The sequence below is a fragment of the Nilaparvata lugens genome, chromosome 6 (assembly GCF_014356525.2).
Source record: "Nilaparvata lugens isolate BPH chromosome 6, ASM1435652v1, whole genome shotgun sequence".
NCBI lineage: Eukaryota > Metazoa > Arthropoda > Insecta > Hemiptera > Delphacidae > Nilaparvata > Nilaparvata lugens.
The window spans coordinates 49,059,049-49,072,430 of record NC_052509.1 but is presented as its reverse complement, the minus strand read 5'-3'; the positions used below and the strand labels follow the sequence as shown (position 1 = coordinate 49,072,430).

Below are 13,382 nucleotides of genomic sequence, written 5' to 3'. Positions count from 1 at the left end.
ATGGAGAATGATTTGAACCGTTTGATGCAAAAACGACCTCAGCCGCCTGAGGTCGTTTTTGCACCCAGCTCCTCAATTGGTGGAATTATCAACTACTTATATCTCTTCTTGGGGTATGCTAACTAAAAAAAAATCAATATTTTAAAAATAACACTGTTATGTAGGAACCTAATCTCGTTACACAACAATAATTCACAATAAATATTTGCAAGTGAAAAATTAAAGTAGCTATATCAACAAATTCATAGTTATTCTATTTATTCTCACTAATCCATGATAATAATCATGTTTATTTTCATGGATATTAGTGGTTACTAATATTAGTCTATTAGTAGCCTAACCACTACTACCGAATCAAACTTGAGCTGACAATTGAAGTGCCACTATTTTACTATAAACCCATTGATATATGTTTTATGTAAGAGCAAATATAATTTTGTCCTGAGGAAGAATATTTTAATTATTTTAAGTATATTTGTTTGAATTTAAAAGAATTCTATTTTTGTATTGAATTGAAGTATTTATTTACTCTAGTTACAACATGCTTGTATAAAATTATTAAAATGAGTGATACAAAGAAACACTGATTATGTCCATTAATACATGTTAATTGTCAATTAGATTTACCATAAATTTTATTTTATTTTTTGTCTAAACTCTAACCGTAATTTACACCTGAAGAATAAAAAATTAGACATAATATAAGTACCGTAGGCTACTGTAGATAAAATTAAGTGAAACACGCATCCAGTCATAGAAATCGCAATGTTACCAATAGCCTACATAGATTTAAGTTGAATAAATACTTCAATAACGAATGTTCTATTTCTGTGTTATTGATAAAACCTCTACCTAAAATTTCTTTATTGTTAGTTGAAACATATTCTAAACTCAAAAATCTTTACAATTTATTCAAGTAGTATTATTTCATGCTGAAGATTGATCTGGGTGCATTAAACGCACCAGGAACTTACATAATATAGTATGGTATGCCTAAATAATAGTATAAATGGTATGCCTAATACTGAAGTTGAATTTTATATTTGGATTTTATTAATAGTTTGAGAAGAATAGAATACTATATAATATACACAGTACGTATACTGTGTAGGTTACAAATTTAGCAAACAATGAAGTAGACTGTACAAAAACATTATACTGCTTTCAAATATTTTCAAAGTAATTATTAAATAAAAAGTACAAGTAACCTTTTTAAAGGATGAAAAAAGTAAATTATCATGAAAATAGGTTGTTTACTATTGGAGCACTTGTAGACTTGTAAAATTGTCAACTTGTAGATCATAAAGTTTTGTGAAACGTGAATACTTGTCAACTTGTAACTACAAGTACTTGTCCGTAACCATGGTTGGTAACAATGCTTGTAGTTTTGAGAAACAGGGCCCAGATATTTATTTTTGTAGCTATTCATTTTGAGCTGTTTAATTTATTTATGTGAGTTTTTCAATCCTTATGTTTATTAAAGTTTTTGTAATATTTTGAATGTACCGAACATCAATGTCATGTATTTTGTTAATTACCCTTGTCAATAAATTATAAATGATTATTTTTTTTTTTTATATTCACACTCTTAAATACCTACACATTACCCTGTAAATCAAGACTAATTTTTCTGAATTAAGAGAATTCATCTCTATAGCATGGAGCAGGGTTTCACCAAGGACACTATCATACTCAGAAATCTACTGAAAGTGTGAGCTCTACGGGTTTTTCTACACCTAGGCAAGGATGGTGGAACCAGGCTGAGGCAGACTATAGTGAGGTTTACAGCGTTGCCAATTCTCTGCCTTGTCACTGTCTTCTATGGAGGATATCTGATGCAGTATTAACAGGAAATTCTTGTTTAGAGTGATCAATTTTATTTTATTTCTCAGGAAAATATATATTTTCCAAAGATTAAATACTAAATTTTCATAAATATTGATATTGAATATTTTGTTAATTGATTATAATTCTACATGGTTAGAAAAGGATCTGGTAATTTTGCAGAACTAGATAAAGGATAGCGCTTTCTGCTGTAAACAATGATACACAAGGAAAGCAACAACAATGTTAATAAAATACTGCCATTATAACGTGGACCTCACTATAGGAGAGCTAATGAGGGAGAAGCAGAGGATCAAGCTACATGACGTTGAGTAGATGGTGGGACAAAATATCATCTTGATACTATTTATCAAATGACTTGATAATTTTATTGTGGATGATAACCATGTGAGCAGGTAATGCTTGTGAGTAGGTAATGGAAAGTGCGAGGTTGATTTCATAAGTCTGGCCACTAACGGCATGATACATGACGTATTGTCATAGATTATGTTGTGTCATCACAGCAAAAGGCTTCTAGCAGAATTTGTTGAGGTTAGGTTTTTGTATCTCCAAATTTATGTTGTTCATTTTTTCTTTGCTGCACTATTTGAGATTAAATTATTCATTTGAAAAAAAAAACAGGTCAGGTGACCTATGGTGACCCGTAGGGGTCACTAAGAGGACGAACCGAACACTACTTGATCTGGAGGCAGACCGGAATCAGTGACAAAGGCTCGTCCAGAAGACACCTGGAGACCATTTCTGACAAGTTTTGACCTGTTGCCAAGCACTACAACGACGGTGATGACTGCCAATACACTCCTAGCGACTCCCCTCCCTCCAGGTAGTGCGAAAGCGTGGCCTATCACCTCTCAGAAAGGAGAGAATTTCAGTCTGGTGAGATGACAACCGTGATGTATCTTGAAGACACCGAAAACCGCGAGGAGCCCAGCCGTCCCCAAGAGGCCGTTCACCCGGCTGTTCCAACCACCGGCCGGCACACACCACACACTCTGAGCAGCATCCCCTACTCCACCCCTCCACAGACGCCAGCCCAGGGCGGCCCTGGCAATTTCAATAGAGGAGGGGGAAGGTGTGAGCCGATACTTACTCAGAACCTCAAAAAATGATTTTTGAAGCCTTTAGCTGTGATGACACAACAATGTATGGACGACATTTGTGTATACACATTCATGTTCAACACACTTGTCCTGTTATTAGTGATCACCCTAAGAAACACAGTAAAATGAATTTGAATGAGTACACGTGAAGTCACAAATTTTCAGCTAGTAGTTGTTTCTCCTTTATGTGATCTAATATGTTTCTTCAAATTAAATGAATGAGCACTTTTATAGTCACAATACTCGCAGCTGAAAGGTTTTTCTCCTGTATGTGTTCTGATATGTAATTTCAATGCACGTGATTGAGCACATTTATAGTCACAAAACACGCAGCTAAACGGTTTTTCTCCTGTATGTGTTCTGATATGTTCCTTCAAAGTACTTGACCGAGTACATTTATAGTCACAAAACTTGCAGCTAAAAGGTGTTTCTCCTGTATGTGTTCTGGTATGTCTCTTCATAGTACCAGATTGAGCACATTTAAAGTCACAATACTCGCAGCTGAAAGGTTTTTCTCTTGTATGTGTTTTGATATGTTCCTTCAAATTATTTGATCGAGCAAATTTATAGTCACAATACTCGCAGCTGAAAGGTGTTTCTCCTATATGTGTTGTTCTGATATGTAATTTCAATGCACGTGATTGAGCACATTTATAGTCACAAAACTCGCAGTTGAAAGGTTTTTCTCCTGTATGTAGTCTAGTATGTTCCTTCAAACTATTTGAAGTAGCACATTTATAGTCACAATAGTCGCAGCTGAAAGGTCTTTCTCCTGTATGTGTTCTGGTATGTACCTTCAGAGTATTTGACCGAGCACATTTATAGTCACAATAGTCGCAGCTGAAAGGTTTTTCTCCTGTATGTTTTTTCATATGTGATTTCAAAGCACTTGAATGAGAACATTTATAATCACATAACTCACAACTGAAAGGCTTTTCCCCGGTGTGTTTTCTCACGTGTCTCTTCAAATGAGTGATCGATGGAGTTTTATAGCTGCAGTCAGCACAGCTGTAGAGCTTGATCTTTTTGCCAGCCACAGATGACTCAGTGCATTTGTCCACTCGAGAGATTGAATGTGCATTCAGACCATCCACTTCTGTTGCATTGGCAGTTTCAGATGTGCTGCAATTTGAAGGCCACATCTCCGGTTCACTCTCCACTAAACATTCTTCTTCCTCTTGCTCAACTGCAAATAACAATAATGCAACTTGTAAATTATTGAAGCAGAATAGAGCCAATAAAGTAATGATAACATATAGTGTAAAACACTCACACAATTTTCCTTAATCATACCTCATTAATTATCATAATCATTATTTACCAATCGATACAATAGTTTATGCAAACCAAGAGTTTTGCAGCCGATTGTAGAAATAGTACATAAAACAAATTATAGTTAAATATTGAGTTAGATTGTGAACAATCAGAGAAATAATAATAACAAATAAATTATGCCATGAGCAATTTTTTTTATTGAATAATGATCCATGATTGCTAATCCAGACCATGGTTTTCTCACAATTGACATACATAGGCCTATAGATTGAATTGTCTGAAAATAGTTGTTTATATATATGACTGCCTATCTAGCTTTTATGTTTCGAAACATGAAAATACTGTTGAATAAATAGGAAATATCACCTGTGTTTTGACAAAAAATGTAAGAAATGAGCATCAAAACTAAAACTATAAACTAAAATGAAATTGTCAGCTCTATTTTGTTGAGTGGGGTCTCCATTATTCATCGACTACTCAGAAGAGCAACATTACCACAATTGGCAAACACAGTCTCCTGTGTTTATTAGTGCATATCAGTTGTGCTGGAAATACAATGATAATCTGTAGTGAACACAAGTCATCAAAACGAAGGTCAATTTACTGAATTAATTAAAGAATAAGACGTTGATGTTGTCAATACCACTATGTATATCTTTATATATAAAAGCGAAATGGCACTCACTCACTGACTGACTGACTGACTCACTCACTCACTCGCAGAACTAAAATTCTACCTGACCAAAAACATTCAAATATGGTAGGTATGTTCAGTTGGCCCTTTAGAGGCGCACTAAGAACGGATTTTGAAAAATTTCCAAAGATACGCCCAAAATCTGCGTTTTATCAGCTTTATTGAGAACAAATGAACAGAAAATGTTTAAATTTAGTACAGAAGCTCAGCTAGGGTGTAATAATGTTGTGTTAGAAGGAATTTGCAATAACGTCATAGATACACCCAAAATTAGCGTTTTTCCAGCGTTTTTTGCTTTTTCCCAGATTTATCGAGAACAAATGAACAGAAATTGTTCGAATTTAGTACAGAAGCTAAGCTAGGGTGTAATAATGTTGTGTTACAAGAAATTTGAAATAACGCCAAAGATACGCCCAAAATTAGCATTTTTTTTCATTTTCTCAATTATTTCATCAAGTAATAGACAGAATACGTTCAAATTTGGTACAGAGGTTCAACTAGGGTCTAAAAATTATTTGATGGGGTGACTTTAATATTTCATCAAAGATACGCCCAAAATCAGTGTTTTTCCAACGTTTTTCTCAGCCATTCTGCGTTTTCTCAGTACTTTGACGTTCTGATGGAATGAAGCATGCTCAAATGAAAAATGTAGGCGAGCGAAGCGAGCCCGCTGATCTCATTTTTGGACGATCCAGTCGGGGGTCCAGGGGGCGGAGCCCCCTGGCTAGACGGATATGGCAAGCGAAGCGAGCTTGACGGCTAGTAGTGGTATATAATATACCACAATATCTCCTCACATACAATCAAATTATTGAAGGAATGTGTATAAATGCAACTTATACCTATAACTGTTGCTATGGCAACCACATCTCATAGCCATTACCCTACATAAAATTATTCCTATATTTTTTCTATTTACAATCAAGTGTTATGTGTTATTATCATTGATGAATGAAATAATAACATGAATCTCACCATATTCTTCCTCTTTGATGAATATAAGATTATAGCCAGGGATTAGATAGTGTTGTTGGCTGAAATCATCATCAGTTGGAGAGCATGCAGTGCTGCACTCTGGCGCTGGTTCTTGGCTGCTATCATTCTCCTGCTTAACTCTCGCCATCTGCAATATTGACATTACAAACCATGAGAAGACAATCGGTTATTGTTACACTTCATGTAAATGACACAAATATTGGTAGGCCTACTGTAAGTCGAGAAGGAAAAGCAGCTATTGAATTTGACTGCTGTCTTGAGTTATATCACGATAATATTCCAGTTTAATTGTAATGTTTTCCAATGATTAAGAAATTGCAAGCTAAGGATAGCCATTCGCGTTAAGGTTTGAGGCAAGAGGTACTACTGTGCACTGGGTGAGTGAGGAGTAGTTGAAGTTAAAATAGGAGCCATCAAGGTATGTTCTCTAGATTAAGATAAACTGATTGCTAGTTTGGTGGGTGTGAACAGAAAACAGACAAGAACGCTAGTCGAAATACTTACAACTTATTGTATAGCAATAAAGTACGGACTTTCTTATGTATTCATACACTTATAACGTTATTGAAAATATTGCTATATAGACATTGATTGTGTTCCTTGTGATGGGAATAGAATTCTATATATCTATTTCAAACAAGCTGGTCTTCCTATGGGACTCCCCACAATTCAAGCCATGCGCTAATAATCATAACAAGCTGGTTACCTGTGCTCTGTTAAGTGTCTGTTTGAAGCACTTGAGAAACTGAAAACTTGACGTTCTGAAATCTTGAAGAACTGAAAATAGGCCTATAACCATACTAAGTAAATTAGGAATCTATATGCAAAATTTCAAGTGAATCAGATCAGTGGTTCAGATGTGATGATGCGTCATTCATGTATTCCCTATCACTACTTGTATGAGCCGATTCTTTCCTTTATTAAACGCCTATAAAGATTACTCTGGTTATTTGATAGAACTTTTTATAAAGTTTTGAATTTTGAATTTTCGAACTTTCAACATTTTCCAATTACAGTTAGTCTGAAATGCATGCTGGCGAAATTGATAGAAAATCAGTGACAATAACAAGAAAATTCCACAAAATAGATCATTATTTATGGGTTTGAAGAAAAATACGTGCCTGATTTATAGTTAAGCAACTTTATAAAGGTTGACTCATCTCCTACACTTTTTGATGCAGACTAATGCTTATCTTTCAAACTCAGTGTTACATTCCCAAATTATTATTATTTTGTCATTCTATGTATGGAACAATAAATTGTTTCTACTCTTTCAATCCTAGATCATACAGTAACTTGAAGAGCTGAATTGAATTTAATAACTTTTTCCATTCCATACTATTATTATTGGCATAGCTTCAAATTTTGGTAAAAAGGGACAATCATTTGTTTTAATGACGGAGGTTTATAATATAAGTTATGCAAAGTAATTTTTTATAATTGATTTTGAAACTTGTAAAACTAGACTGATTAAACATTTGAAAATGAGAAATTAAGAAAACTAATAAAACTTACTGAATACTCAATAACATTTTGAGAATTCAATATAGTGGCCAGTCAAGCCCATGTCTAAAGCACACTCTGAACACAGGGACATTTGTAGCAGCTGGTAACTACTAGCAGCAATGTGGAATTGGAAATTTCATGAGTTCAAATGTTCATGACATTTCCAAAATTCAAAATTTGTTCATTTGCAGAAACCCTTGATAACATGATAAGGGCATTACACAAGTCAAGAATACAAAATCAACAAAAAATATTAAACATACAAGCAACAGAGTCTCACTATTAACTAATAAGAAATCCAAATAACAATCAATAACAGTCTCAATACATTAAACACATTACAGGTGGTAACTAAAGTACATTTATGATTGTCATGGAAAATATTCATAGAACACACACTTTCATAATACTCTTCCAATGTAAAGAACGCATTCTTTAATAGGAATCTTTTGATAATTTTTGAAAATACATTCAATGGCAAACTTTGCATCCTCTCAGGTAAAGCATTGAAAAGCTTAATAGCTATGTAGTAAAATGTTTTTTGTGACCTAGAGTAATTGCAGAAGTTTATAGCAAGATTGTTCTTCCCCCTGGTATTATATTTATGACACACACCCTGTTGAACATATGAGCTATGATTCTCCTTAACATAAACTAAACATTGATATATATTATATAATGAGGGGAGTGTCATAATACAATTGGATTTGAAACTCTCTCTACAGTGACCTCTGTGAGGAAGACCACAGATCAATCTTACAGCTTTCTTCTGCAACCTGAATAATTTAATAAGGTACTATATTTCTGAGAGACTCAAATTAAAGTACCATAAGACAGATGGCTGTGCAAATGTGAAAAGTATACAGTTCTTAAGACCTGTAAGTTCACTATTGTTCTCAACTTTCTCAGCATAAAAAGTCCTTTACTCATCTTATACGCCATTTTATTCATATGACTGTTCCACTTCAATTTTGAGTCTATGTTAAATCCAAGAAAATTAACCATACTTTGGCTACCATCATGTAAACTATTGCTATACGAAACACTGAGCTTTTGAATTTTATCTGAATTTAGACACAACAGGTTTGCATTACACCAGTTGTCAACCATAAGAGTCATTTCATTTATTGGTCTGTCGATAGTTGAAAGGGTCTTTGTGCACAAATCGCAAGATCATCAGCAAACAGGTATCCTTTATCTGACGGTCCAATTACTTTTGGCATGTCATTTACATGAATAATAAACAAAATTGGGCCTAAAATAGAGCCTTGTGGCACACCATGGAAAACAGGTAATGTGGAATGAACGGGAATGTGGAATTGGAAATGTCCGGAACTCGAATATGTAGATGGCATTTCCAATTCCATTTTCAGTAAGCACTCTGCACACAGATACATTAGTGGCATCCACTAGCTACCTACTATGTGAAAGTGGGATTGGAAATGCCATCTACATATTCGAGTTCCGGACATTTTCAATTCCACATTCCCGCAACAGCTACTATTGTTCCTGTTTACAGGCTGTTAATGGGTGGACCTAAAATGGAGCCTTTCCAATGGAGTCTTTCCGTTTTCCTATAGTATTGACAAGTAGGGAGAAGATCAGATTCAACAAAGAAAAACAATTATTTGATTGAATCTTTATAGATAGCTCTCACCAGTTAGATGACTGAAGTTAGCTCCAATGTTGGTCTACTAATTTACCTTAACTCATGATATCAAAGTAATGTATACACAAAATTGATTGAGAAACTTTAAACAGTTTTAGGGTGTGATCACATAGAATGCATATATATATATGTGCAAGCGCAAGCTTGGTTATGCATGAACAAGTGCGCAGATGAGAAATGAAATTTGTGCAATAGGAACACTCACAATTGAAGCTTGCACTTGCTAGTTGCGTTCAGGATGAGCAGAAACATGCAAGTCATAACATGTTTCAATGGATTTTAAAGATACCCGGTGTCGCATCCTCATGTTGGCCCAATGAAGGCCAATGACAACCAGCACCAGTGTGTGGATGTGTGGTTTGCCAGCTCTGGTGTGCACTGGTCACGTTGCCAGTGTCTGGGCCAACATGAGGACTAGGAAATATACCTAGTAACTACCAACTAGCAACTAGGCATATTGTCTAGTCTATATGTTGGCCCAGACACTGGCAACGTGACCAGTGCCCAATCAAGGCCAGCAGCGTTGACAAACCACATATCAACACTGGCGCACCTTATACCTACCTACCTTACCATATACCCTATCTTCTTCATCCATCACCCACACTCGTTGGATCGTTGGCATCATGTCATAAATAAAAACAAAAAGCAATAAATTGATCAAGATGGCAGTGATCAAGTTCAGATCGAAAAAACTTATCATATGAGGCCTTGCTCTTCAACATAATGGCACTTTGGCCTGATAACATTTGAGACAGGTCATCATTCATATTCCTGGATATCGTAATAAGCCCTGGTTCTCAGGAAACCGGTCACAACTCTCTCGAACACGCTGAGGTCCAACTGCTTCACCCCTGCAGGCAGCCTGTTCAAGTAGCACAGTGCTGGACTCCTATAGCATGCCCGCTATCTATGGAGGCGCACACTGCGGACGTCAAACGGCTCTCGATGCCTATAGTGGTGTGGTGATACACATCAGTCCAAGTGACAAATTTTGTTGATTCTTCTTCACGTACATCAGACAGAGAAGAAGGAAGTGGCTGATTACAGCTAGAATACCCAGCCTAGCAAAAATGGGCTTGCAACGAGCAAGATGTTCGCTTCCAGTAATGATCCTAGCGGCCCGTTTTTGCAGCTTCAGTATGTCCACAACCTTGGCTGAGTGACCCCACATGAGTAGACCGTAGGAGATATGGCAGTGGAAAAGTGCATGATACACCATGACCAGATATGCCTCCGTCACATGTACCCTCAGAGCAAAAGGAAACAGATTCGGGACAGTCTCTTGGTCACTTGCTGGATGTGGCTGGCCCAGCTGAGCTTTGAATCCAGCATAAAGCCCAGCATCTACACAGGTTCCTGATGCAGGAAGGTGATATCAGATAATGCATGAGACAAAAAATAAGATACGAATCCAACATTGAGACGTACATAGATCGAGGAGGTGAAGATGAGTTCAACAATGTATCACATTTTTGCAATTTCTAAGAATTAGCTGAACATAGTGGAAAGTTGAAATATTCTCACGGTTTTCATCTTTTATCATTTGTAACAGTCCAATCCTATGTGGGCCTACAATTTAAAGAGGAGTACATAAAAACTTTCAAGTTTGTAACTTTAATAGTTTTGAGATATTTGCAAAAAAATGTCTGCTTTGAAAGGGGTTAACTTGTTTACTTGGAGATTGATAGGTATTTTGATATTGAATTTTCTAGAAAAAATGATCAGTTACTCTTGATAGCCTAAAGTTGGAATTTTTGAGATATTTGGAAAAATAAAAGAATTCAAGTTACACACTCCATTCTTTTCAATTTCCATTCTCAATCAGTTTTGCTATCTCCATTGTATCTTATACTAAATTAGTCCAATCTCATGCATGATTGGGTTGGGCTTGGTTATGTCAGGTTTGGCATGGTTAGGCTCGATTAGATTATGTGTGGTGTAGTTAGATTCTGCCTGGTTAGGTTCTAGGTTGGTCTTCATTAGATTGAGCTTGGTTGGGGATGGTTTGGGATCAAGATGAGGGGCTTGGTGACGGAGAGGTATCTGTTAATAATGTATCACGCTCTCTTCCATTGCCAAAGCAAAAGAGTGCTTTGAGAATTATAACAGACAGCGACCATCTTACCCACTGTAAGCCCATCTTTGCTCGCCTTGATGTACTAACTGTCTTCAGCCATTACATCCTCCTGTGCTTGGTGTATGTCAAGAAGATAAGCTTACTCTAGCTGCCTGTAGTGACATCCACCGCCACAACACCAGGTGCAATGAGTTGTTGGATATCCCCAGGAGACGCCTCCACCGATCACAGGCCAGTTATAGGATTTGAGCCCGAGATTGAGAATGATAAGATTTTCTTAGGAATTATCAGGTTTGGTAAGGTTAGGTTTTGATTAATCTAATTTTTAGTGCAAATATTTGTTTATTTTTACAAATATCTTCTCATATTTAGAGTTAATGATCATTTTCCTTTTGGAATTTATTATTATAGAAAATCCAATAGGTTATTTTAAAATACCTATCAACCACCAAGTAAATGAGTTGACTTTTAAAAAAAATACTTTTTTGCAATATCTCAAAAACTATTGCTAAACTTAAGCTAATTTTTAGAAATCGACAACAATGTGATACATGGTTGTTGAGTCTTGTCTTGATCTCCCCTTGTGATCTATGTAGGTATCAATGTCGCGTTATACCAGTAGGCTATACAAGTGTCCTCACATACGGTAACATATTAAATTTGATGACAGGTATTTCAGCACTGGACCTAGAATAATTAGACCCACTTAACGCAACTAGCAAGTGCAACTAGCTTACAGTGTGAGTGCTGCTTTTCCATAGTTTTTTTTCTCATCTGCACGCTTAGTCGCTTAATATTAAGATGTTTATTAAAGGATGTGATCACATTGAATAAAATTTAATAGCATTCACAAATTGGCAGAGGGCCTAGACTTGGGCTTTACCAACTTATACAAATATATGCATTCAATGTGATCACATCCTTTAATAAACAAGATGATAATAACTAAAATTTTGATAGAAACTCATTTCGAATATTATTATAGTTCAAGAAACAGTAAATTTTATGAATAGGCATAATTTATGTGATGCTACTGGTTACCTATACTAAAGAAAAAAACATCTTTTAAAAACTCACCTCTGTATCCATTATTTTAATTATGAGACAAACATATAATATAGAAGAATATATTTGTTTTCTAAATTTGATTATTATATTGATGATTCTACCTTATTTTCCAGAATAGAGTTTATAGGCCTACCCGTAGTCCGTAACCAAACCACAAAGTAGAAGGAATCAGAGAGAACATTCTTACCGGTTATTATTTCGCCTAATGTGCAGTATCTACGTATACCGGTAGAAAGCGCTTGTATTCGCAAATGACAATAATTTCTGTCTGAGCTGGATTAGTGCTGTTGTAGGGGCATATTTTATTATATAAAATAATTCCAAACTTATTATGAATTATATTGGAAAAGGAACAACAGCTTTTATGTTGATATCAGCAGCATGAGATAATACTGAGAGGAAAATTATGGAGTACTGTAGTATCACACAGAAAATATATTTTCCTTTCTCCTCTCTAAAGGCGCGTACAGATATACGTGCCGCGAACATGAGCTCACACTTCTAACCAGCTGATGCCAAGCTCTTTATAATTATATGTATCTTAACGTTTCTGTAAAAATATACAGATATAGTCAGCTGATTGAAAGTGAATTGCTCATGTTTGCGGGGCGTATATCTGTACGCACCTTAAGAAGTTACTGTACTGGTGTGTGATTCACTGTATGGTGTGTGTGTGTGTGTGTGTATGTGTGCGTGTGCGCTTCATAAGATTGAAAAGACAGCAGAGCAGAGCAAGCTGATCTACTAGTAATTGGATAATTGCCAATTGTGACTTGTTTTTATTTTGTTGAATGTGGATGTGGATTGTGGAATGACAATAATGGAGCAAGGGGAGGTGGCGACAGAGTACTACAACTGTTGGAGGGGGATTTCTGAATTAGCGGGGAAGGCCTGTCGATGGTACTGATCTCTCTTAGCGAATTAAAGAACTAACTGTTAGTCACCCACTTTACCCCCCTCCACACCCACTCATCACTGCTGGTCACCCATTTAGTGCAACATTAAGCTGCGTACACATATACGCTCTTCCAACCCGCACCGAGCACACTCCTCCCTCGTACCGCCCTCGTTCCTCCATCGAACTACAGTCGCGCCGCCCACGCACCCATCATGAACGTTACGGAAGATGTTAGATCTTCTCGCGTTCCC

The 13,382-nt window shown here is 36.1% G+C and overlaps 1 protein-coding gene across 4 annotated transcripts; it reads right to left on the bottom strand.

Moving 5' to 3' along the window:
- Window positions 1-2,296: 2,296 nt before the first annotated feature.
- Window positions 2,297-12,399, bottom strand: LOC111053429 (gastrula zinc finger protein XlCGF17.1-like). 4 transcript variants are annotated; one of them, XM_039431025.1, is made up of 4 exons: window positions 12,243-12,381; window positions 9,074-10,444; window positions 5,890-6,040; window positions 2,297-4,131 (listed from the first exon to the last, which is right to left on the bottom strand). In XM_039431025.1, exons 3-4 carry the CDS (start codon window positions 6,035-6,037, stop codon window positions 3,107-3,109), a joined length of 1,173 nt encoding a protein of 390 aa, XP_039286959.1. In that variant the 5' UTR covers window positions 6,038-6,040; window positions 9,074-10,444; window positions 12,243-12,381; the 3' UTR covers window positions 2,297-3,106. The 4 variants fall into 4 exon arrangements, with proteins under 4 accessions (XP_039286959.1, XP_039286960.1, XP_039286958.1 ...); XM_039431026.1 differs by lacking the exon at window positions 9,074-10,444 and having other exon boundaries at window positions 12,335-12,399; XM_039431024.1 differs by lacking the exon at window positions 9,074-10,444 and having other exon boundaries at window positions 12,243-12,386.
- Window positions 12,400-13,382: the final 983 nt, after the last annotated feature.